Source organism: Nanorana parkeri, unplaced genomic scaffold, assembly GCF_000935625.1.
Source record: "Nanorana parkeri isolate BGI_ZX_2015 unplaced genomic scaffold, ASM93562v1 scaffold1607, whole genome shotgun sequence".
Taxonomy (NCBI): domain Eukaryota; kingdom Metazoa; phylum Chordata; class Amphibia; order Anura; family Dicroglossidae; genus Nanorana; species Nanorana parkeri.
This window is the reverse complement of record NW_017307875.1, coordinates 152,444-178,039: the sequence shown is the minus strand read 5'-3', so window position 1 is coordinate 178,039 and position 25,596 is coordinate 152,444. Positions and strand designations below refer to the sequence as shown.

Here is a 25,596-nt window from a genome sequence, read left to right as displayed (position 1 = left end):
GCTCTATCCAACCAGAGACCTGAGGTTCTCAACACACAGCTTTAAACCCTCATTCACACTGGAATCGGCCGGCACGTACAGCTCAGTGCACGGCCGTATCGGGCAGCTCCCGAGGATAGGTGCTGCGTGTGATTAGTATGCATCCCCTGTCCTTCTCTATGGGACTACACGGCCATATGCCACCCTACGCTCACCTCAAGTGCAGGTCCATAGGGGTGCGTGTTTCCTGGATCGGACGCAGACAGGATCATCCTGTCAGCGTACAAGTACGCTCACCTGCACCAGCACGAGCCTGCAGGGCGGCGTATGGTTGCATAGTCCCATAGAGAAGGACACGGGCTGCGTACTAATCACACACAGCACCTGTCCCTTCCCGGGAGTGGCCTGAAACGGCCGTGCACGCAGCATGGAGCTGTACGTGCGGCCTTTTCTAGTGTGAATGAGGGCTAGGACTGGTTCACAGCACTTTTCCATACTGGTCTATAGTGTATCATTCAGATCAAGGAGAACTCTTTACTGTGTAAAGCAGGGGTGGGAAACTCCGGCCCTCAGGCTGTGCTTTATCTACAAATCCCAAAATGCCTCGGCCTCTGGGAGTCATGCCTGTAACTGTCAATCTTGCAATGCCTCATGGGACTTGTAGTTCCACAGCAGCTGGGGGGCCGTAGTTGCCTACCCCTGATGTACAGCATTTCAAACTTACTGACAATATTTACACATTGGCTTTATTAGGAGGCACGTTCCGTTTGTGGCTCCACTGCAATAAATACAATGAATGTGTCTATTGTGTGCAGCAGACAATAATAAAGAATGGAACTTTGACCCAGTTCTCTCCTACACTGTTGGAGACATTTCCCTATTCTGAGCACACTCCTTCACTGGTGGTTAACCTCTCCAATCCACTGGCTGACAAGGTCACAAGATACGGAGACTGCTTAAAGTGCAGCAAGTATATGCCAGATACAAAAGTACAACTACAGTATTGCGTAAGTGATGGAAGCTAATAAGTGCACATGACTTGTCATCCTGACCCCTCATGTTAGACAGGTCATAGATGCACAGAGGTCTCAATGAGAAAAACAAGCTTACTTTAAACAAATCGTCTGCTGTGGCTATTGCATTTAGATAGCCATCACCCACTGTTGTCAGAATACCTGAACAGTGACTGTAGCAGATTGGCTGCAGTCAATGTTCAGCTCTGCTACCTATCTGACTTATCAAACAACCATGACAAGGGTATTTTCAGAGGGACCCCTTCTTCTACTGTGACCTCCCCCCACCACCACTCTCCTCAAAATAAGGCACTCCAAACTTATATGGAATTTCAAAGGCCACAGCAGCCACTTGTATTTTTAATAACCATAACAAAATAAATACAAACTTGAATAGAAAAATAACTCTGCTATATATACAATTAACCATTTTTTTAGTTTAAACCCAGGTTTCCGGATCCCTGAAGGCGCTTCAAATAACTAGAATGCCGTCCCATACCTGTATCTGCGGTTTTCGATATTACTAATAGGGCCCCCAGCCGCAAACCACCGCCTCGGGGACCAATATCTGTTAACCGCAGACACTTCACCGCCAAAACTAAGTGGTCAAACCAACTGACCACCACTTAAAGGACACCACACCTATGATGGGTCACCAATCCTTGTCAATAAACCCACGGCATCCCTAACGCCTTCAAGGACCCCAAACCGCCAACAGACTGCCATGACTAGATGCAACCCCAACCCACTCAAAACAGCCCAAAACACAGCAATAAAGGAATGAGCAAAACAGATCGAACCCTCCTCCAGGGCGGGCGGGCAGGAAATCCTCGTCTGCTCCCGGCGTCTTCTCTTCCAGAATGATCCTGGGATCCACGTGCCGACCCTTTCTGGTAATCCCACCTCCCTGTGGACCTCCTACAAACTGGTAAGCCACCCCTTCTCCCAGATTCCTGTACTTTTAACCTTTTACCCTCTGGCTCCCCTTCTCACCCTGTCATGTTGCCATTCCGCCCAATTCCCTCTTTTCCTTGCGCTCCATGACTCTCTATACCTATGCTCCCCCACCCATTCTTTGGTCTTTTTCTGGGTTAAGTGACTCCTAGCATCATTCAGCTCACTTCCTGAAGTGCAGGGTGTCATGGACAATGCCCCTTGGGTGGAGTGTCACCAAGGTGCCCTGCCACAATAATAAAGAGAATGGCACTTTTGTCATACCCATAATCGCCCAAATGATACCGATACTTATTCCGATAACTTCCGGTATCAAGAAGTCTTCATGATTGGCCGGGAAGCCGGCTCCATCCTCCCTCATCACCGGCTTTATCACTTGGTGACGATGGAGCATGAAGCTGGCTTCCCGGCCAATCAGGAAACCGGGCAGCGTGTAACGACTTGCCGTCTGGCTTCATGATTGGCCAGAAAGCCAGTTCCATGCATCCTTGGCACCTGGTGACGAGGGAGCATGGAGCCAGCTTGCCGGCTAATCAGGAAGCTGGGTGGTAAGTCATTACACACCGCCTGGCTTCCTTAATGGGATTTCCGGTATCGGTATTGGCGAGTACCGGGGGGCAAAAAAATAAATCGGTACTCGATACCAAAAAAACGGTATTGGTGCATCCCTAGTTCTAATCCATTCCTGTTCTAAAGTGCTAATACTGTTAGTGCCACCATTGGACAGACTTTGCTCACTTCTTGTCTTGGTGACCACACAGGAGGTAGGGGAAACCTATCCATTGGCTATATCAACATCAACAAAAATCAGAAAAGGGCTCTAGCTCTTTGCAACTCTCTGCAGAACTGCAACAGTTATGGTCGGAGGTGCTTTAAGTTGCAGAATGACCAATGTATCTGATAGTTACAATAAAAACCCAGCAGAACTAAAAGACAAGTACATTGTGTTCCTTGTGCCTTCTACAATCTCAGCCCCCTACAAGACACACAGCAGTCTATTTGTAACACAATACATGAAGAACATCTCAGCTATTCTGCAAAGGCAGGACAGAGAGGTAACATGAGTGAACACATGTGCCCAGCCGGGTCATGTTCTAGGACATCAGACTCCTTTCATCCAATGGCAGCGACTCCACCACAGTATAACTACCTATTCTGAATCCAACAGAACGACACGTCTTCAATCCATACTAGGAAGTTCCCAACGACATATTCATTCTTACTTTATGAATTACTAGGTTTGGGGCTTTGTAATCACAATGTAAAGTGAACCTGTCAAGTTTACCAATTACAGCAAGGAAGAGTACAGCTCTCATGATCAATGCGTGTAAATAATAAACGGATCTCTTTAAAGTGATATTAAAGCCTTCGTTTTTGTTTTTTAAAATCCAGTACAGTAGATACATTTCACACCGGATATGTTGGGGCTGGGCTGGCCATTGTTTCCAGCGCAGGCCCAATGAAAGACAAGGCAATTTGCTTTGTGTTGGATGAGATCAGTTCACACCCGAGCACTGCATGCTGTACTTCTTTCAGCGCAGTGGGATGCAATGCGGGACAACTGCCTCGCACCCAGCTCTGCCTGCAGAACTTAATGAAATGTCACTCTCAATAAAGCTCTACTAAAAAAAACAGTGCGTTGCATCAGGATCGGTGCAACAGCACTGTGTCAGGCAACACACACCAGCTCCTGTGCATTTAGCGCAGCGCCTGGTGTAAATTGGCCCTTAAAGTGATATTAAAGGATGCATTTTTTCCCCCTCCCCCAATGTTAATGTCAGCACTTACCTGAAATGATGTCTCTTAATCGGATCTTCTTCTTTCCTGTCCTTTTCAGCCTTCTCTCCAGCGCTGCTGCGGGTCTCCGATCCAGCGCTGACTCCTCTGTCCTTGCTGACACTTCCTGTCCCACGGTGTCTGCATGCGGGTGCACGCGTCCATAGACTTACCTTGTGTCTCTCCTCGTCTCCCGGCCGAAAATCCAAACTGCGCATGCGGCCGCCCGAGAATTTTCAGATTTTCGGACCGGAGCGTGCAGGGAAGACACAGGTAAGTATTAACCCTTTTCAAAGCAGTGTTTTGTTTTTTTGTTTTTTTACTTTTTGCATACATTTACTGCTTGCTAGCAGTAGATATATGCAAAAAAACGGAGGGTTTAATTATACTTTATTTATTTTTTTGTTTTCAAATTGCACCTTTAATTTATTTTTTACACTTTATACCGTCACCCTCCCCTCCTGTGTACAGGTGTGCACTGACACACACACACACACACACACACACACACACACACACACACACACACACACACACAGCGCTCGGCAAGCCACGCCCCTGCTCCTGCCTCCCCCCCAGCAATTTGACAGGCAGCTGCAGCAGCCAATCGCTGCCCTGTCCTCCGTGCCCTCTCCTCCGTGCCCTCGGGATCCCTCCTCTACAACCCGGAAGTTCAGGGAAGCAGCACAGATGTCTTGGAGCCGGAAGCGTGGACACAGACCAAAGGTAAGTGTTTGGAGCTTGGGGGCATGGCAAGGCTACTGTAGTGTGTTTTTTTTTTGGCCTTAAAGGAGAACTATGAGGTGAATGAAAATCACTCATCCTCATAGTTCGGTCAGACGCGAGACAATGAAAATGTCACACGTTGGCTCAATAGATCGGGAAGTGAGCAAACACACACCGTTGCTCAATACCATCGCTTGCTCACTTCTCAATCATCTCCCTGCAGAGAGCAGTGACCGCTAGTCACCGCTCCCGCAGGGATCACCCCCCCCTCCCTGCTCCGATCCTCCAGCGCTGACTGGAGGAACGGGCAGTGGGAGGGGGCGGGTACAGCTGGCCCTGCCTCTAGATAGGCAGAGCCAGCTGTCACTCGCGCAGCTGGGTGGATCTCGACAGTAATGTCGGGATCTGTCCTGGCTGCGGCAGTCTCAGTATACCGCGAGCTGTAGCTCGCTATATACTGAGCTTTGGGTCACGGGAGGAGGTTAGTATATGTGGCCCCTAAGAGAACTATGGGGAAAAACAATTACCCCATAGTTCTCTTTTAATGCAGAGAATGCATTAAAGTTAAAAATAAAAAAACACATAAAAAGGGAGAATTTATCACAAGTAGAGCAGATAAAATCTGGAGCAGTTTCCCATAGTATCCAATCAGCTTCTCCCTTCAGTTTGCTCAGTTAAGTTTTAAAAATGAAATATAGAAGCTGATTGGTTGCCATGCACAGCTGCTCTAGAATTTGTCTGCCTGAGTTTTGATAAATTCCCCTCATAGCCTTCAGCACTACTTTAAAGGTCAAACTCCAGCACAAAAATGTTAATTGAAATATATTATTTGATAGCCACAAAAGATATTAAAGTGGAACTGAAGCCAAAACTTTTTTTTTTTAGTTTGGGATAGAGTAAGGGAAGGTTATAACCTGTGTCAGCTTCCATTGGGAAGATTTCCCTTCACTTCCTGTCCAATAGCCACAGTCTGAAGTGAGAGGAAATCCTGACAAAGGGAGGAAAATTTCTGGTCGGAGGGGTCACCAGAACTAGTGTCTACACTGGAGGATTTTCCTTGCATCAGGACAAATGGAGAGGGTGAATCTCCCTAATGGGGATATAAACAGCAATAAAAACCTAGTAGATGTAAGAATTGAAGCGTCACACTGATTAGAAAAAGTTCAAATATAACTTTACTCTGTTAGAGTCAGGGGACATACAAGTAGAGAAGCCAATACATTTCAGGGGTCCACAACACACCCCCTTCATCAGGGCCTAATTCCTCTGACATCCCCCCAAAAAACCAACAATTTTGACTACACAAACACTTCTACAGTGCTGACATTAGCCCGCCTGCACCTCACAGTCAGCATCTAGATCAGGGGTGGGCAAACACTGGCCCTCCATCATACATCTGTCTCTGGAAGTCATGCCTGTTGCTATGAGAATCTTGCAATGCCTCATGAGACTTGTCGTTCCACAACAGCTGGGGGGCCAGAGTCCCCTGATCTTTTTTTTTTTAACTTTAATACTTTTTTTATTTTAATAGTACAATACATAATAAACACTTTTACATCCATAAATACATATTTAAAACACTGATACAAAAACAAACATCAATAAATGACAAAAAAAAACATTTCTCATCATACCATATTACCTAAAACACAGGACTCCACAAGATACCAATAGCAGATAAGGCAGACATTATAACCAAACTCCTTCACTATATTCAATCCACTTATCCCACATTTTACCATAATTCCTAACTTAATTCCCTCAAATCCAACCACTTTATCTAATTCTTTCTTCCATTCCTCCACGGTGGGAGGCGCTGCTGCAATCCACCTAAAGGCTATACTATGCCGAGCCACAAACAATGCCCTCGTCATAGCCACCTTCATATAATAGTACTACTCCCTTCACGGATCCAAAAATACCCAGATACACATCAATGGATTATTAGAAATATTAACTCTAAAAGCTGTATTTATTATGTCCACTATTTCCTGCCAGTATTGTCTCAACTTCGGGCATCTCCACAGCAGATGAATCAGGAAACCTGGTTGAAACCCACACTTTGGGCATTTAGAATCTTCCCTGAGTCCTATCCTATATAGGAATTCAGGGGTCCGGTATGTTCCATGTACAATATACAGCTGTGTTAATTTATGCGATGCAGACGGTGAAACTAATTGGATGGGAGCAGCGCCTCCCTCCAAAGGGTATTGTCTAGTGGCCCCAGATTCCCAACCCACTTTACATTTCATAGGAGATTTATTCAGAGCCCCAGGCAATAAATCTGAATACATTCCCACCCCTGATCTACTGTGATTAAAGGTTTTCACCCCCCCCCTTTTTTTTTTTAATCCAAAAGTAGAAATAAAAAAAAAGTTCTGGCTAAAGTTCCACTTCTTCTTATGATATGTAATTGAATATTTCAGATTTATTAAAGTTACTGCACTAAGTTTGCACTTGCCAGCACTAATGGTGACCTTGGTCACACCTCAGCAATTTTATTTACACATGAAAAATGTTCTTGTTGTCTTCAAGGGTGCTTGTTCACATCTGAGCGTCGTGTCGCTTGTAGATTGAAAAAGTACACAAGCTTTTTTCAGGCAGAAATGGGTGTTTTGGGCCCCATTGACTTCTATGGGAGCACCTAAAAAACCTGCGTCTCCGTCTCCTATTGCTGTACCTAGGTTTCCATTCCAACACTCAAGTCTAAAAAAGGAATCTAAAAAAAAACGCATGCGCTCAGGTATGGATGGGTTTACCAGTTTTATACAGCTAGGCATTGTTATGGGAAGGGATGATTTACAACATTCTGTAACCCATAACAGCCAATGAGAAATCTTACAATAAGGGGAAATCTAAATGGTTGCTATGGGATACTGGCCTTTGCACATCCCTGCCGCTGTTTGATCCGCCCTACTGACTAGACTTTGTACCAAAAATAATAAGGCCGGATTCACACTTCCACGTCGCTGTGACACATGTAACATGCATCAGCAGGTTGCAGTGCCATTTATATTGAACGTCACCCAGGCACACTAAGACAACACACTGGCGTTGTAGTGCGCAGAAGTGCGTTGCCATGCATTGCGTTACAAAACAAAGGGCACCACAGGATGTGTTGGCAATCCATTTATTTTGAATGAGCTGCTAAACACATGACATAATGAGCGTTAAAGAAGTGAATGGGCCCTAAATCCAGTGGCGTCACAAGGGGGTGCGGCCCGCACCCGGGTGACACCAAAATGACTGACAGTCATTTTGGTGTCACCACCTCTAAAGTCGGGCACTCGGTCATGGACCAAAAGCCCGACAGTGTCAGGAGAGAGGAATGAGGTATGCCGCCGGGTGAACGGCCCCTCCTCTCTCTGTCGGCGTCCATCACCAAGATGGCCACCGGCAGGCGTCAATTAGATGGTCGCACATGCGCGATGACGTCACGGCGGGGTGTCACTCGGTCTCTGCTTTGGGTGACACTCGGCCGCAGGACGCCCCTGCCTAAATCAAATGATTTACCTTCTAGAATATAAATAATTATATATAATTCATATAATAATATAAATGTGGAAGTTAGCAACGATTAGTCTCAACAACTGTAAAGCAGTCATATCCGTGCATAACACAAACTGATAAAGTATACGAATCATTAAAGTGTATATCTAGCTAAAATCTTTTTTTGTTTTTATTTTCGACAGAGCGGGGAACGATAAGAACTCCTGTTAGGTTTTTACTGCTAACAAGACTCCCCGTCAGGTTTTGGAGAGATTCACCCTCACTTCCTGTCCTTCTGACAACATTTTACAAGACAGGAAGTGAGGGGAATGTTCCAACAGCAGAATAAAAAAACAATAATATTTTGTTTAGTAGAGAAGGGGAAGGCTAGAACCCTTGTCAGATTTGTATTTCTGTTTTCACATCCCCCCACTTCCTATCTGGTGAGACCTTTCGGTCCGAAGCTGGACTGTTCCAAACAAGGACGTGCCATGGGCACTTATACCCAATTATTGGCACGCAGGACATTCCCCACCCCCGGCAGCTGCATGTAAACAAAGGGGCGGGATGCTTGTGCTGACATCATATTTACTTTAATTGGGCACACAGCCGTATTAGGCAAATGTAATTTACCAAATATAGGCATTTCGCCATATATGTAGTCAATAACGTTCCTGCATCCCACCCCTTTGCATACATCAAGCTGTAGGTGGGGAATTCTCTGCCTGCAGCTGATTGGGCGGCACAGAAGCAGCTTCCTTCTGTCCATGCTCCTTGCTTAGCAGGACAGGAAGTGAGGGTACATCTCTCCAACAGAGCCTCGGATACCAATAAGAACCCAACAGAAGTTCTAATCCTCTCCCAAACTAGAAAAAAAAATGTTTTTGTCACATACACTTTAATAAACGATTTACAACTTCCTGTTTACAATAAACATTTTTAGAAGAGGTTGCCTAAGACATGAAAATTATTTCAAGGCTTCCTCCAAATGGAGAAGTGATGATGTGCAGGGGCTTGATGCAAACCCAGTACGCCCAAGCTTGCGCAAAACTGTGACTGACACCCCACTCTCCTCCTGGGCCAATCAGCTGCGGCAGGAGCATTCCCCGTCCCTTTGTGGTGTGAAGATGTGGGGCAGGAGATGTCTCAGCCGCAACCGATTGGGCCAAGTAGGAGGTGTGTGTTAAAGTGCCCATACACCTTACGATTATCGCACGACGATCGAACAGTCATTCGATTTTCGCACAACTGCCCCATCATGGACAGACCATTGTGGGTTTCAATCAGCGTTTGTTAGCAATATCACCTTGCCGAATTTGGTCAATTGACAGAAGGATTTGCGTTTGCGCACGAGCAGTCCCAGATAGCAAAGGTAACTTGCCACAAACTTGTGTCAGGGTTAAATTGTAATTCTTGTAAACTTGCTGCACACATTCCTGGCAAGTTGTAAACAAGCAGAACACTTGCAGCACAAGTTCTAGTTGACACTTTTGGAATTTGTAGCAAATTTGCTTGGCAAGTCTACAGCAAGAGTCATGCAGGTCTTAGCAAGAGCTCTGCAAGTGTACAGCACTTTTACAAAGCACGTTGATCTGGAGACTTGTAATGCAGACTTGCTGTAATTGTGCAACAAAATTGTGAAGCTTGGCAAGTCTAGCAATAGTTTAGCAAGTCATTTTCAAACTTGCAGCTCAATTGCTTGCTATTTGGGATTGTTCTTGTTGCAATCTTTTTCGTACGAAAACGCCACTAATCCATAGAATTTCGTATGATTCCATCAACGCTTTCTAGCCTGCTGGAAAGACAAAAGTCGAACGGTTGTACAGTAATTGTGGTTGTGCACTTCCCATCAACTGTGCGATTATCAAATGAAAAACGCGATCGCAGATGAAAACCGTGCGATAATCGTAAGGTGTATGGGCACCTTTAGGCACAGTTTAGCGCATACGCTTGGGCAAACCGGTTTCGCATGAGGTCCCCATACATCACTACTCACTTCCTGTCCTTATAAAAAGAAAGTGAGCGTAAATCACCAACAGACAGTAATGGAAACTCAGAAGTAAAAGTGACTTTGGATACTAAAGTGATGTCACTGCGGTAGCTCCAGTGCCACGGAAAGGAAACACACATACAATATACTAAAGAACCCATAACAATGATACATACAAATACTGATACAATCAGAGTGCTACCTTCATAACACACAACAAAACAAACATGAAGGATATACTAAAATCATACAGAAATGAAGACTCAAAACAATGACACACTTGCAGAGCTCCTTTCATAATATTGATCACAAATATTTACAAACATGAAGGAATTACTAAAATACCAATCAAAGTGATGTAGACAACTAGTGAGAAAGGAAATCCCAGCTATAGGTACACCTACTACATACTGCTGGACTCACAAAGCACAGACAATGATCGAGCTCCAGGTTGCTGCCACTCACCATGCTTTTTGCTATAAAAGCCAACATGATTGCTGCAGGACTGATCTGCTTAGATCCCCAGATCAAAGTCCCAGTGTGAGCTGGGAGCTGTCAGTATCGGGCTGATCTGTCAGTCACAAGGACAGTGTGACAAGGGTAGATGGAAACTTCATTGCTGATCAACTGTGTATTGCCCATAGTGACGAGGGTGGGGCGCAGCCGCCATTTTTAAAACGGGCATGCCCTTTAAAGTGCTTATCACACCCCCGATAGCGTTAATCGTTAACTCGAGACGCTGCCATGTACATTCCAGCTGGGCCATGAAATGTCTGGAAATCTGACACCACGACCGATTGCCAGTGACAAACATGGCGCCTGAGCAGCCGCCATCTTTTCTAATGGCAACTATTTAATAGTCGATATTGGGCGCTCGCAGAATGTATTTGTTAGTTTTCTCCAAAAGGTAGCGCATATTTTATTGCTCAGGGACTAACTGAAAATTAACAAATTAGTTTTAAGCGTATTATAAAGATTTGCCCTTTCCAAAGATGGCCGTCAGGCGGCTTAGGAGCCAGCCATTTTAAAAACTGGCAAATGCCTTTCGTTGAGGTGAGAGGGTGCTTTTTTTGTTAGAGGGGGGCTATTTAATAAAGAAAACGGTAATGGCGCCGACTCTTTTATGAAAGGGGGGAGAGGCGATAATTGTATTTTCAGATAAAACGCGGGAGCGAAAGAAGGGGGTGTGTCTGTCTGTGGACAGGGGGTGAAAGGTCAAAGGTGAAGAGTTCCCGGCTGCAGGAAGATGGCTGAGAGGGAGCAGCAGACAGGTCTGTCACTAGGAAGCCCCATTTATTACCGAGGCTCAGTCACATGGTGTTATGCTGAGCCCAGGTTGCTATAGTAACTATGGGGAGGCAGGGGGCGCAGCCTGTGGCATGGTTTCTAAGGAACTAGAAGTCCCAGCATGCAATAAGAGCATCTATCTCTGGATTGTACAGACAGTCCCAGGTGCTGGAGATGTGCCCTAGCCCACCTTCCCTGAATACTGCATTCACTTTCTATGCTTTTTAAAGTGACTCTCCAGCCCAAACTTTGTTTAGTTTTGGATAGAATAGGGAAGGGTTATACCCTCCGCCTGGTTTCTACTGTCCGTGCTGTCAGTGGGGAGATTCACCCTCCTTATCTGTCCTGGATGTGACGAGAGATCCAAAGTGTTACTGCTGTCACCAGAATAGAGTCATCTTCCAGCCTCCTCTGGTGACAACTGACACATTCTTCATCTGAGTTCCTTTCCAATGTCACCAAGACGGAGAGTGATGGGAAATCCAAGGTTTACAGTTGTCACCATAACAGTAGGTGGGGGGGGGAGATTTCTCAATGAATGCAACTGTTCTGGTGACAGCTAAGACGGGATTTCCTCCTACTTCCTGTTGTGTCTAAGGGGCAGTAAGTGAGGGATACCCCCCACTAGGGATGCACCGATAACGGTATTTTGGTACAGAGTACCGATTATTTTTTTTTTTCCGGTACTCCCCGATACCGAGTACTGGAAGTCACATTCAGGAAGCAAGGCGGCGTTTAATGACTCGCTACCTGGCTTCCTGATTAGCCGGGAAGCCGGGCAGCGCGTGAAGACTCGCCACCCGGCTTCCCGATTAGCAAAGAAGCTGTCTCCATGCTTCTTGTCACTATGTGACGAGAAAGCATGGAGCAGGCTTACTGGCCAATCATGGAAGCCGGGCGCCGTGTAATGACGAAGGTGACGAGGGAGCATGAAGCCGGCTTCCCTGCCAATCAGAAAGCCGGGCGCTGTGTCATTACACGGCGCCCGGCTTCAAGATTGGCCAGCTTCCCGACCAATCGGTTTCCTGATTGGCCGGGAAGCTGGCTCCATTCTTTCTCGCCGCAAGTGACGAGGGAGCATGGAGCCGGCTTCCCGGCCAATTAGGAAGCCGGCAGCGTGTAATGACACGCTGCCCGGCTTCCTGATACAGGAAGTATCGGGCTAGGCATCGGAGCATTTGGGCGAGTACAAGTACTCACCCAAATACTCGGTATCGGCACCGATACCGATACTAGTATCAGTATTGATGCATCTCTACTCCCCACCCTTCCTCTCCCTGCCAATGAGGTTACAGACCGTTACAAAACCTCAAAGAGGTACTAACCCTTCCTTGATCTCAAACCAATGTATCACTGTAAGGCCCCATGCGTACGGGAATTAAAATTCTTGAGTCTAGGTGGGTTTGAAGCTCATTTCTACACACCTGGAAGCATGTAATGGCTGAATGCACACCCAGATGTAGAGCGGGGGTCCAGGCACATTCAGTTTACACAAAGTTAGAAGTTTCTGCATTCTGGGACCACTTAGCCCAGTTTGAATGCAGCTAAACACATGTACTAAGTATACACACACTGGGGGGAATTGATCAAAACTGGAGCAGACAGAACCTGGAGCAGTTGCCCATGGCAACCAATCCGCATCTCTCTTCAGTTTGCTCAGGTAAGATTTGGAAATGAGACAAAGAAGCTGATTGGTTGCAGTGCAAATCTGCTCCAGATTATGTCTGCTCCAGTTTTGATAAATTCCCCCATTGTGTTTCCTATGTGACGGAATAGAAAGGAAAGTCGTTCCTGCCTGTACTAGATACAGAAAGTACTGACATTATATGGGAAGAGTGAGAGAGGAAGTAGCTGGAGGATTCTGGGAGGAGTGACACCGGAAGTACTTGGCGGTTATTGGAAGGATAACGGGGGTGGCGGCAGCAAGTATAGCACGGGGTGTTATCCGTGATGAATGATAGCTCTGGTGTATGCAAAGTCCCAATTATGGGGCGCAGAATGGCGTCTATACATCGATTCTGGGAGCTCATTTCAGCGTATCACACCGATTACCTTTTTTCCCCCTTAAGGAAGAACTCCGGGCAAAACAAATCTTAACCCTTTTAGTGGGGCTAGGGCCCCCCCCCCCCCTCTCACTGCAAGGGTTAGGTGCTCATTTTGTCTAGGGAGCTAAAATAATAGATATACTCACCCGTATCGCGATCTCATCTGGCTCCTAGACCGTTCTCTTCAGCCTCCTCCTCCACACCAGTGAAGGAATGTCTCTTGGCGTCCTCAAGTTGTATAGGATGTGATAACTCACAGGACCCTAGACCGCCACAGTGGAGGGACCAGACTAGGAGCCAGCTGGGATCGTGGTTTGGGTGAGTATAACTTTGTTCTTTTAGCTCCTAAGACAAACAAGCACTTAAAGGAGAACTATGGGGTAAGTGTCTTTCCCCATAGTTCTCTTTAGGGTCACGGGGGGACATATACTAGCGTCCTCACGTGACCCGAAGCTCAGTATATAACGAGCTACAGCTTACGGTATACTGAGACCGCCGCAGCCGGAATGGATCCCGACATTGCTGTCTAGATCCACCCAGCTGCGTGATTGACAGCGGGCTCTGCCTATCTAGAGACAGAGGGAGCTGTGCTCGCCCCCTCCCCTGTCTGTTCCTCCAGTCAGTGCTTGAGGATTACAGAGGGGAGGGGGGGAATCACTACGGGGAGCGGCGACTGACATTCACTGCTCAATGCAGGGAGATGATCGAGAAGTGATCGGCTGCATGTTTCTGCTCACTCCCCGATCGACAGAGCCAACCTGTGACAGCTTCTTTGTCACAGGTCAGCTCTAACTATGAAGATAAGTGGAAATCACTCACCTCATAGTTCTAGCCGACCTGTGACAATGAGATTGTCACAGGTCGGCTCAGTAGATCGGGAGGTTCGCTCACCTCCCGATCCTGTCACGGCTCTCTGCCGTGACAGGGGAGGGGCTGGACTCCCCCCTCCCCGATGCGCCAGCGCTGACTGGTGGATCGGACGGGTGAGGGGGCGGGTACAGCTGGCTCTGCCTCTAGATAGGCAGAGCCAGCTGTCACTCACACAGCTGGGCGGTGTCTCAGTATACCGCAAGCTGCAGTTCGCGGTATACTGAGCCTAGGGTGACGGGAGGACGCTAGTTTGTGTCCTCCCGTTACCCTAAGGAGAACTATGGGGAAAAGACTTAACCCCATAGTTCTCCTTTAAGCCTTGCAGTGTGGGGTTAGCCCCAGTACAAGGGTTACAATGTTATTTGCCTGGAGTTCTTCCTTAACTTAATTTGGAGTATAACAAGTGTAAACTCTAGTGGCTGAATGAGAGAACTTGCTTGATTCCTCCAGCCACAACAAAGAGTAGGGATGGAGAGATCTCCCCCGCTGGCTGTTGTATTCTGACAGCTGGTACCCTCCTCTGTCAGAATACCCGAACAGTGCCTGCGTTTGGCTGCAATCACTGTTCAGCCAACAATTTTCCTCCTGGCTCCTTGTTGACTGATACATCGAGCCGGGTGTTGGCCGCAGGGCCACCCACAGCTCAAATTTTGACCTAATCCGCAGACGTCAGCCAAAATTTGAGCAGTGTCTGGTCAGCTTTAGTTTGGATAGAGTGGTGAAGGGTTACAACCCACTAGGAAGATTCATTCTCTATCACTGGGACAGAAGATGATGGGAAATTGAGTAGAATAGAGAGTAAATATTCCAATGGAACACTTGTTCCGGTGACAGCTGTCTCAGAGGGGAGGATTTCCCTCAGTTTGAACCCAGACAGCAATAAAAAACTAGATCAGGTATTGGGGCAAGTGATCTGCTCATGATTGGTCTGGGATTGTGAATGGTAAAGCGAGGCTCCGGATAACAGTCCTGCGGCTTGCACCTACAAAACAGTCACCAATGACAGTTCTCAGATTTCTGACCTATGTAAAGAATATAAAGGTAGGAGGAGCTGGATTAAAATGTAGGTTGACCCCACAGTGAAAATATAAATGGCATCGAAGCATACAAGGGCCCTAGTTGGCATCTCATGGACCCGAAAAGGCTTCTAGGAACCACTTTGGGGGGGATCCTAAAGGTACAGAAAAAAAGAGCGCCAGACCAAATGTTTTGTGACCACAAGGAGTTTATTTCGTCATAAAATGTCAAAAGAACAATCCAGCTTGTTTGGGGGTCTCAGGCTTGAATGGCTTGAAAATGATAAACATGGAAAGGTCAGTATTAAGAGCAGGTCATTGCAAAGCCTTTGGAGCCTCTTCTTAATACTGGCTTGAGATCATCTAGAGCAGGCGTAGGCAACCTTGGCCCTCCAGCTGTGGTGGAACTACAAGTCCCATGAGGCATTGCAAGACACTGACAGCCACAGGCATGACTCCCGGAGGCAGAGGCGAGGTTGCCTACCCCTGATCTAGAGGCTTACCAACAAGTTTAATCCCTGATGAAGTCACACTAGAACTGCTGAAATAAGTTGGTTTGTGCTTTTGACCTTTTATGATGAAATAAACTTCATATTGTCTGAACATTTGGTCTGGCACTCATTTTTTTTAATGTACCTTTTAGATTTCTGTCCTGACAGGTTCATTTTAAAGCATAACCCAACTATCCAAATTATTTGTTTTGTGTAGTGGAGAGTAGGGCAGATCCAGAGCTTAATGAGTCTTTCAATAGCCAGATGGGCAGTGTATGAAAGGGAAGGGATGAGACACATAAATACCTTTTATTTACCTCTAACCAAGGCCAGATATCCATCAATGGATTGTGTACGCACTCAACCATTGGAGCCCAAATCTCTAGTGGTGGATATACATGATTGCTTAGGGCAGCCTTTCTCCACAAGGTTTCCATGGAACCCTAGGGTTTCCACAGACGTTTCTAGGGGTACCTATTTAGCCATCTATAAGGGTGACAGATTTTCCGCTGACCACCAAAAAGTAAAGAGCTTTCTTCCCACTGGCCACCAATGTAAGGGGCTCCTTCTCCACTGACCACCAATGTAAGGGGCTCCTTCTCCACTGACCACCAATGTAAGGGGCTCCTTCTTCACTGACCTCCAATGTAAGGGGCTCCTTCTCCACTGACTTCCAATGTAAGGGGCTCTTTCTCCACTGACCATCAGTGAAAGGGGGTCATCACAATTGATCACCAATGTATGGGGCTTCTGCTCCACTGACCTCCAATGTAAGGGGCTCCTTCTCCGCTGACTTCCAATGTAAGGGGCTCCATCTCCACTGACTTCCAATGTAAGGGGCTCTTTCTCCACTGACCATCAGTGAAAGGGGGTCATCACAATTGATCACCAATGTATGGGGCTTCTGCTCCACTGACCTCCAATGTAAGGGGCTTCTTCTCCACTGACCATTAGTGTAAGCGGGCATTAATCCACTGACCACCATGTGAGGGAACGCTACAGTATATGACAGATTACCGTCGGAGATATCAGACATAGTAGCGGAGGTGATCAGAGACTGCAGATATGCAGCAGGGGTAGTTGGGGGACTGAAGATATTACAGGAAACAGAGACAGGGGACATGCTACACGTGGCTGTAGATCACTGTCATTATAGACTTTTTTTTACAATTGAATGCTTCCACTACTGACTGCTTGGGGTCTCCGAAAGGCTGCAGAGTAAGTACCAAAGGGCTGCACATGGCCCTCAGGCTGCAGGTTAGGGCCAGAGCCTTAGGCTGTTCTTTTGGGACTAAGCACTATAATAAAGAGCATTGCTGTGGCCTATAAATGTACTGGAGTATTTATTGGTTCTGTTAAAGAGTCATATGACTGCAATAAGTCCCTCCTCAACTCTTTTCATGCTCGCCTCCAGGACTTCTCCAGAGCCGCTCCCATCCTCTGAAACTCCCTACCCCAACCTATCCAGCTATTTCCTACTCTATCTGCCTTTAGGTGATCCCTGAAAACACATCTCTTCAGAGAAGTCTATCCTGCCTTTACTTAACGACCGAACTATTACACTCTCAGACAACTCATCCCCTCACAGCTACCACCTTTTGTATAACTTGCCCCTCCCTTTTAGATTGTAAGCTCTTACAAGCAGCGCCCCCCCCCCCCCTTGTCTTGAATTGTAACTGTGCTATCTTCCTTTATATTGTAGAGTCCTGATTTATAAATTGCCCCCCAAATGCCGTTTTACTGACGATGACATTGTGCTGCTATGGCTCCTGTGTTGGATACAGATCCCTTACAAGCATTGTATACATTTTACAGTATGTAGTAAGTATCTTTCTTCTCTCTGACAGGCTCCCACCAAGGATATGATGTCCTTCCATCTCTTGTAGGACATATCTTCATTGTTCCAAAGAAGGAGATCAACACAGTCCCGGACATGGCCAAATGGAAACGGTCTCAGGTACAATCAGTATTCATTTGGCAGTACAGAGTTTAAAGTGACTCAGTCATGAGAGAAGTATGGGGGCTGCCATTCCGGTCCTGCTTCTCGAAATGCTAGATGCCTGGCAGTTTCTGAATTCAGTATGTTAGTCACATGCCTGGAATAAGCATGCGATAAATGGGTGTCAGAGCTACATATTTCTATACTTGTTCTGGGACTCAGATAGCATGGACGTCAAAGCACCCAAAAGGCAGACAGGGAATGAGCATTTTCATAGGAGGGTTCAATAATGGCAGTTTTTACTACACTCTCATATTCTTTTATTTAGTTGTTTACCTGGAGTTAAACTTCAACATACACTATATTGCCAAAAGTATTGGGACACCCCCAAAATCATTGGATTCAGGTGTTCCGTGAAATTTCCTTGCTACTAAATATTCCACGGTCACCTGTTAGTGGTATTATAACAAAGTGGAAGCAACTGGGAACAACAGCAACTCAACCACGAAGTGGTAGGCCACGTACAATGACAGAGCGGGGTCAGCGCATGCTGAAGTGTGCAGTGCGCAGAAGTCGACAACTGTCTGCAGTCAATAGCTACAGACCTCCAAAGTTCGTGTGGCCTTCAGATTGGCACAACAACAGTGCGTAGAGAGCTTCATGGAATGGGTTTCCATGGCCGAGCAGCTGCATCCAAGCCTTACATCACCAAGTGCAATGCAAAGCGTCAGATGCAGTGGTGTAAAGCGCGCCGCCACTGGATTCTAGAGAAGTGGAGACGTGTTCTCTGGAGTGACTAATCACGCTTCTCTGTCTGGCAATCTGATGGACGTGTCTGGGGTTGGCGGTTGCCAGGAGAACGGTACTTGCCTGACTGCATTGTGCCAAGTGTAAAGTTTGGTGGAGGGAGATTATGGTGTGGGGTTGTTTTTCAGGGGTTGGGCATGGCCCCTTAGTTCCAGTGAAGGGAACTCTTAAGGCATCAGCATACAAGACATTTTGGACAATTTCATGCTTCCAACTTTGTGGTAACAGTTTGGATGGCCCCTTCCTGTTCCAACATGACTGCGCACCAGTGATCAAAGCAAGGTCCATAAAGACATGGATGAGCCAGTTTGGGGTGGAGGAACTTGACTGGCCTGCACAGAGTCCTGACCTCAACCCGATAGAACACCTTTGGGATGAATTAGAGCGGAGACTGCGAGTCCGGCCTTCTCCTCCAACATCAGTTCCTGACCTCACAAATGCGCTTCTGGAAGAATGGTCAAACATTCCCATAGACACGCTCCTAAACCTTGTGGACGCCTTCCCAGAAGAGTTGAAGCTGTTATAGCTGCAGAGGGTGGGCCAACTCAATATTGAACCCTACGGACTAAGACTGGGATGCCATTAGAGTTCATGTGCGTGTAAAGGCTGGCGTCCCAATACTTTTGGCAATATAGTGTATTTATTTGGAGGACTTCACAACTGCAGCCAATTTTGTAGAGATGGGTGATATGTTAGAACCTCTTTAGACAAACTGGAATGAGTGCCAGACACGCATATCAAGAATCTGTAACTGTATTTTATTATTCCATAGGTGTCAGAGGGGTATCAAAAGACAGCCAACATGTTTCCAGGGCCAGACAGTCTTCCTTCATCAGTGCTTTGACAACAGTTACATAATCGTTCAGACTCAAAACTAGGAGCCTGGATAAATCAGTGAGAGCTAGGGGAACAATAAAGTATAGTCCGTGGATGTCTGTGTTCAGAAGCTATGTGGCATAGTGGCATGGTTGTGATTTAAAAGGCTTTATCTTGGTACCTAGTCAGAGGAGCATATCACTAGTATGCTGCCATGGATGGGAACCAGGTATGGAAAATTACGGTAAGTATTGATGCAATATTCCGTTTTATTGTGCTCTATGCACTTTCACTTCCTGTCCTAGTTACAGGGTGTCACAACAGGAAATAATGGAATCTTTCTCTGATGAGTTCAGAGACAAATACAAAAGCACATTAATTTAGCAGAGCGGAGGGGAGTTAAAATATTTGCCAGGTTTTTATTGCTGTCCATGTATTCTTGTCCTGTGACACCCATACCCTCCCATTACATGTCATGATCTGAGGAGCTGATCTCCACACTGATAATAACCGATTCAAATGTTTAGGGGATGCCAATACAGCTGTCTATGGCAGGGGTGGGCAAACTCCAGCTCACCAGCTGTGGTGGAACTACAAATTCCATGAGGCATTGCAAGATTCTCACAGCCACAGGCATGACTCCCAGGGACAGATGCATGATGGTATTTGTAGTTTCACCACAGCTGGAGGGCCGGAGTTTGCCCACCCCTGATTTATGGCATTCTCAGGTGTTGTTGCCGCTTGTCAGGTGCTTTACAGAAACAGGTTGATTTGGAATTACTGTATTGTAGAAATAGAATTCTGTGGTCTGTACTGCCACCTGGTGGCCTCTAGTGATGCTGCATTTTGTACATTTCCAACTCGAGTGCTTTCATGTATGGAATACCAGTTATTATCCTGTAATGTGCACACTTCCTAAATCTTGCAGCAATAATTTAATAGGGGTATGATTGGCTAAAAAAAGGCCTCCAGGCAAACTTTATTAGGTGCACCTGTTCAATTGCTTGGTAACACAAATTGCTAATCAGCCAATCACATGGCAGCAACTCAATCCATTTAGGCATCTAAGCAAGGTGAAGGCGACTTGCTGAAGTTCAAACTGAGCATCAGAATGGGGAAGAAAGGGGATTTTTTTAAAAATAAATTCTTTTATTTAGGTTTTTAACGAGAAATAAAATTAAATCAAGGCATTCACAAAACGGGGAATGACACATACATCAAGGTTATATGCCCAAGTCAATTTCAAACAAAGCATAATTGAGATACCCGGGAAGGACCACGGTATGCATGTCGGTAGTCAGAAATATGTCTTGAAATATGATACATGCACCATCAGCGGTGGGCTGAGGGCAAACCATTGCCATTGCCATCAATAGGGTAAAGGATAAAGGACCTTCGTCCACATTTAACCAGGTAGGTCATAGGTAGTTTGTTGGGCGCAAAAAAGAAAGGGGGAAAAACAGAAGGGTAGAAACATACATTGGGACAGAGAGAGAGAGCAAGATAGGATGCTAGAACGAGAACAGCAGTCATTCCGGAGAGAGCGTCATCACTTAGGATTCCATAATTGCCCGATACTCGTCAGTCATAGTGTATTCAATCCAGTAATGCCAAGTAGCATTAAAACAAGAGGAAGAATCTTTAATGAAGCTGGTGAGATCTTCCATCAATTTTATATCATTCATTTTTTGGAGAACCAAAGCCAAAGGGAGGGTGGGCTCCTCTGCTTCCACAGTAAGGAGATACATGCTCTGGCTGCATTTACCATGTGCACTAGCACAGACCGTTTGTACCCCTTAAGCGTATACTGGTTTGGATGGAGGAGAAAAAATGCTGGATCAGCCGGAAAGAAAGGGGATTTAAGTGACTTTGAACGTGGCATGGTTGTTGGTGCCAGACGGGCTGGTGTGAGTAGTTCAAAAACTGCTGATCTACTGGGATTTTCATACACAGCCATCTCTAAGGTTTACAGAGAATAGTCCCAAAAAGAGAGAATATCCAGTGAGCGGCAGTAGTGTGGACGAAAATGCCTTGTTGATGTCAGAGGTCTGAGGAGAATGGGCAGACTGGTTGCGAGATGATAGAAAGGCAACAGTAACTCAAATAACTACTCGTTACAACCAAGGTATGCAGAATACCGTCTCTGAACGCACAACACATCGAACCTTGAAGCAGCTGGGCTACAGCAGCAGAAGACCACAGCGGGTGCCACTGCTGTCAGCTAAGAACAGGAAACAGAGGCTACTATTTGCACAGGCTCACCAAAATTGGACAACAGAAGATTGGAAAAATGTTACCTGGTCTGATGAGTCTCCATTTCAGCTGCGGCATTCAGATGGCAGGGTCAGAATTTGATGTAAACTACATGAAAGCATGGATCCATCCTGCCTTGTATCAATGGCTCAGGCTGGTGGTGGTATAATGGTGTGGGGGATATTTTCTTGGCACACTTTGGGCCCGTATGCTATTATGTCAACATGGACTGAAATCTCTGAGGAATGTTTCCAACACCTTGTTGAATCTATGCCACAAAGAATTAAGGCAGTTCTGAAGGCAAAAGGGGGTCCAACCCAGTACTAGCAAGGTGTACCTAATAAAGTGGCCGGTGAGTGTATAATAAAATTATTGTGTAGCATTTTAAAATTATTTTTTAGATCTACATCTAAAAAATATCCATTTACTGCAGGTTATGTTATCACTGTGTGTCAAGTTTGAAAAAGATCTTTTTTTTAATATGCGAGTTGTAACTTTTATATGTAAGTTGGGTAAAGACATACAGGGGGGAATTTATCAAAACCAAAGCAGACAAAATGTGGAGCAGATTTGCACTGCATCCAATCAGCTTCTCTCTCATTTTCAAATCCTACCTGAGCAAACTGAAGAGAGAAGCTAATTGGTTGCTAGGGGCAACTGCTCCAGATTCTGTTTGCTCCAGTTCCCCCCACAGTGTTTTCTGATACACATATGCAGGTTCTGCTGTGCTACTGCTCTTGAGTCGCTCAACTTATTGGAAACAGTGCACTATATAACAGCCGTATAGTGCTGCTATTTTATTGCAATAGATGTTCAGAGCAGAGTGATTGCAAAGTAAAGCTGAAGTAAGCTACCAGCCGAAAAAAAAGAAGGTTTGGGCCCTCGGCAGCTTTTAGCTATAATGTGCTAGTATGCCCAACATATTTGCACATTAGGGGCGACTTACCTGCCAAAGTGAGCCCCTCCAGCGCAGCAATGTCAGCGCTCCTCTGTCGCTGGCACTTTCATTTTCTTCTGGTCTTTAGGTTCTTTGACCGTTTTTGATTTCCACGCCGGGATGATGTAACTCCCGCGCATGCCGAGACTGTACACTGAGCTGCACATGCTCAGCTTGTGCAATATTGCAAAAAAAAAATAATTGTTGGGACAGGCAGGTAGAAGCGTTTGTGATAGAACACTCCAAAGACATGCTGGGAGGTCAATTGGCTCCTGTCTAAGTTGGCCCTCTATGTATGCATGTGAGATAGGGACCTTAGATTGAGGGGAGGGACTGATGTGAATGTACAATTATGTAAAGTGCTGCGTAAAATGTTGGCGCTATATAAATACCTGTAGTAATAATAATTATATTTATAATAAAAGAAGAAACAGCCTCTTCTGTCTTAAAGGAGAACTATGAGGTGAGTGCTCCTCACTCACCTCATAGTTCTAGCCGACTTGTGACAATGAGACTGTCACAGGTCGGCTCAGTAGATCGGGAGGTGAGCGAACACATACCGGCGTTCGCTCACTTCTCGATCCTGTCACAGCTCTCTGCCGTGACAGGGGAGGGACTCGATTCCCCCCTCCCCGCTGGGATCCTCCAGGGCTGACTGGCGGAACGGACAGGGGAGGGGGTGGGTACAGCTGGCTCTGCCTCTAGATAGGCAGAGCCAGCTGTCACTCACGCAGCTGGGCGGATCCAGACATAATTGTCAGGGTCCGCTTCAGCTGCGGCGTCTCAGTATACCGCGAGCTGTAGCTCACGGTATACTGAGCTTAGGGTGACAGGAGGACGCTAGTTTGTGTCCTCCCGTTACCCTTAGGAGAACTATGATGAAAAGCCCTAACTCCATAGTTCTCCTTTAAATAGGTCTGCCTGACAACTCTCCTTTACAAAGCTGACTTTACTTCCACTGCAAATGTTTGCTCCCTCTAGTGCAGGGGTCCTCAAACTACGGCCCGCGGGCCACATCCGGCCCGTAAGGGTCCTTAACCCGGCCTATATATATATTTTAATACTCACCTGATCCCTAGATCCACCGACGAACGCAGCGTCCCATCTCCCACGCTGTCAGAAGCTGCAACAGAGCGCGCTGGCTACTACAGTGTTTGAGAATATACGCTATTAGCGTAGCGGAGAAGCCGGTTGCGCATTTTGCTGAGCTCCTGCTACGCTAATAGCGTATATTCTCAAAAGCTGCACACAGCGCGCGCCGGTTTAAGTAGTAACCAGCACGCTCTGTTGCAGCAATTTTTTCTATTCAGCCTGGCTTCCTGACCAATCAGGAAGCCGGACAGTACATCATGACTCGTGTCACGGCTTCCTGATTGGTTAGGAAGCCGGGCTGCCTACCAACAAGTGAAGCTTGCTTCCCAGCCAATCAGGAAGCCATGATGCAAGTCATGACATACCACCTGGCTTCCTGATTGGTCAGGAAGCCAGGCTGCCTAGTCAGGAAGCCAGGAGGTGGGTCAGAACGTGCCGCCCAGCTTACTGATTGGTTAGGAAGCCAGGCTGCCTACCAACTGAAACTTGCTGCCTAGCCAATCAGGAAGCTGGGCAGCATGTCATGACCCGCCTCCTGGCTTCCTGATCCGGCCCCCAACAATGTCTGAGGGACAGTGAACTGGCCCCCCGTTTAAAAAGTTTGAGGACCCCTGCTCTAGTGGCTAATTTACAAATTATTATTTTTATCAAAATCTGAAAGAGCAAGCATGTAAAAGTAATTTAAAGAACTTGTAGACCGAATTACTAACATTTCATGTAAACATTCATTCATTAATGTAATTTCAAAAATAGTTTTCAATATTTTTACATATACAGCTTTAAGTAATTTTCAATCCCTATCCAAATCCTGCCGCCTTTACCTTTGTAACGTCTCCAAAATACGCCCCTTCCTCACCAATGAAACCGCAAAATAACTCATCCACTCACTTGTTATATCTCGTCTTATTGCAACTCCCTCCTCATTGGCCTTCCACTACACAGGCTCCTCCCCCCTTCAGTCTATCATGAATGTTGCTGCTAGACTCAGTCACCTAACCAACCGCTCAGTGTCTGCATCCCCCCTCTGCCGATCCCTCCACTGGCTTCCATTCCCCGCCCCCCTCTGCCAATCCCTGCACTGGCTTCCATTCCCTGCCCCCTCTGCCGATCCCTCCACTGGCTTCCAATAGCCCAAAGGATAATATTCTAAATATTCACAATGACTTACAAAGCCATCCACAACTCTGCCCCCGGATATATCTCCAACCTTGTCTCAAAGTATCACCCTAACCGTCCCCTCCGCTCTTCAAAAGACCTCCTGCTTTCCAGCTCCCTCGTCAACTCCTTCCATGCTGGCCTCCTGGTTTTCTCTAAAGTTTCTCCCATCCTCTGGAACTCTTTACCCCAAGCTGTCCGACTATCTCCCACTCTGACTGCCTTTAGGCGATCCCTTAAGACTAATCTCTTCAGGGAAGATTATCCCACCTCAACCTAACCACTCAACCATCACGTTCTCAGACAATTCATCCCCACACAGCCACCTCCTCATGTATCACTTGCCCCTCCCTTTTAGATTGTAAGCCTTCAGGGGCAGGGCCCTCCTTACCATCTTGTCTTGAATTGTATTGTGATTGTAATGTCTTCATTATATTGTAAAGTGCTGCGCAAACTGTTGGCGCTATATAAATCCTGTATAATAATAATTATAATAATCCCCCGGTGATCCTGCCATAGGGGCCTTGTTCAGGCACTTCCAGTTATAGAGTGAAAACACTGTGAAAGTCTGTCAGTTGTGTGTGTTGTCATCCTGTCCCACTCCTTATGTAGCGTTGCCAACACAAATTGCGCAGGTATGGTAGACTGTTGTCACCTCAGGAAACCTGCCGTAAGGAATGCCATGCATCCATCGCTGGAGTCCATATAGACAGGAAGTGACTGCAAAGAAGCTGCAAGAGCGTTAAGTTTGCTGTTGTATAAGCCGCCTGATGCTCAGGCGAATTGTTACCTTCTTGTGCAACCGTCACTAGCCAATACTTGTATGTCTTGCATTTTGAAAACTAATAAAACAAATTGAAGAAGAAGCTGCAAGAGCTCAGCAGTCCAATATACAGCGACATGTGAGCAAGCGGCATTTTTTGCCTTTGCAGTGGAACGGAACGCAGGCAAAGTTTTGTCA

At 46.3% G+C, this 25,596-nt stretch overlaps 2 protein-coding genes across 3 annotated transcripts in view; one reads left to right on the top strand and one right to left on the bottom strand.

Annotated features, from left to right (window-relative positions):
• Window positions 1-10,711, bottom strand: part of CRAT (carnitine O-acetyltransferase) — a 45,352-nt gene extending 34,641 nt beyond the window's left edge. Inside the window, exon 1 of the mRNA XM_018570840.1 lies at window positions 10,393-10,711. Within this exon, the coding sequence (XP_018426342.1) occupies window positions 10,393-10,419 (27 nt within the window). The 5' untranslated portion in view covers window positions 10,420-10,711. The remainder of the gene's footprint in view (window positions 1-10,392) is intronic.
• Window positions 10,712-11,141: 430 nt separating this feature from the next.
• PTPA (protein phosphatase 2 phosphatase activator) overlaps window positions 11,142-25,596 on the top strand; it is a 99,014-nt gene continuing 84,559 nt past the window's right edge. The window contains exons 1-2 of one of the 2 annotated variants that reach the window (XM_018570846.1): window positions 11,142-11,198; window positions 17,484-17,593. In XM_018570846.1, coding sequence (XP_018426348.1) covers window positions 11,174-11,198; window positions 17,484-17,593 — 135 coding nt within the window. In that variant the 5' untranslated portion in view covers window positions 11,142-11,173. Of the gene's footprint in view, window positions 11,199-17,480; window positions 17,594-25,596 lie in introns of both variants that reach the window. The other variant, XM_018570845.1, reaches the window with a different exon arrangement.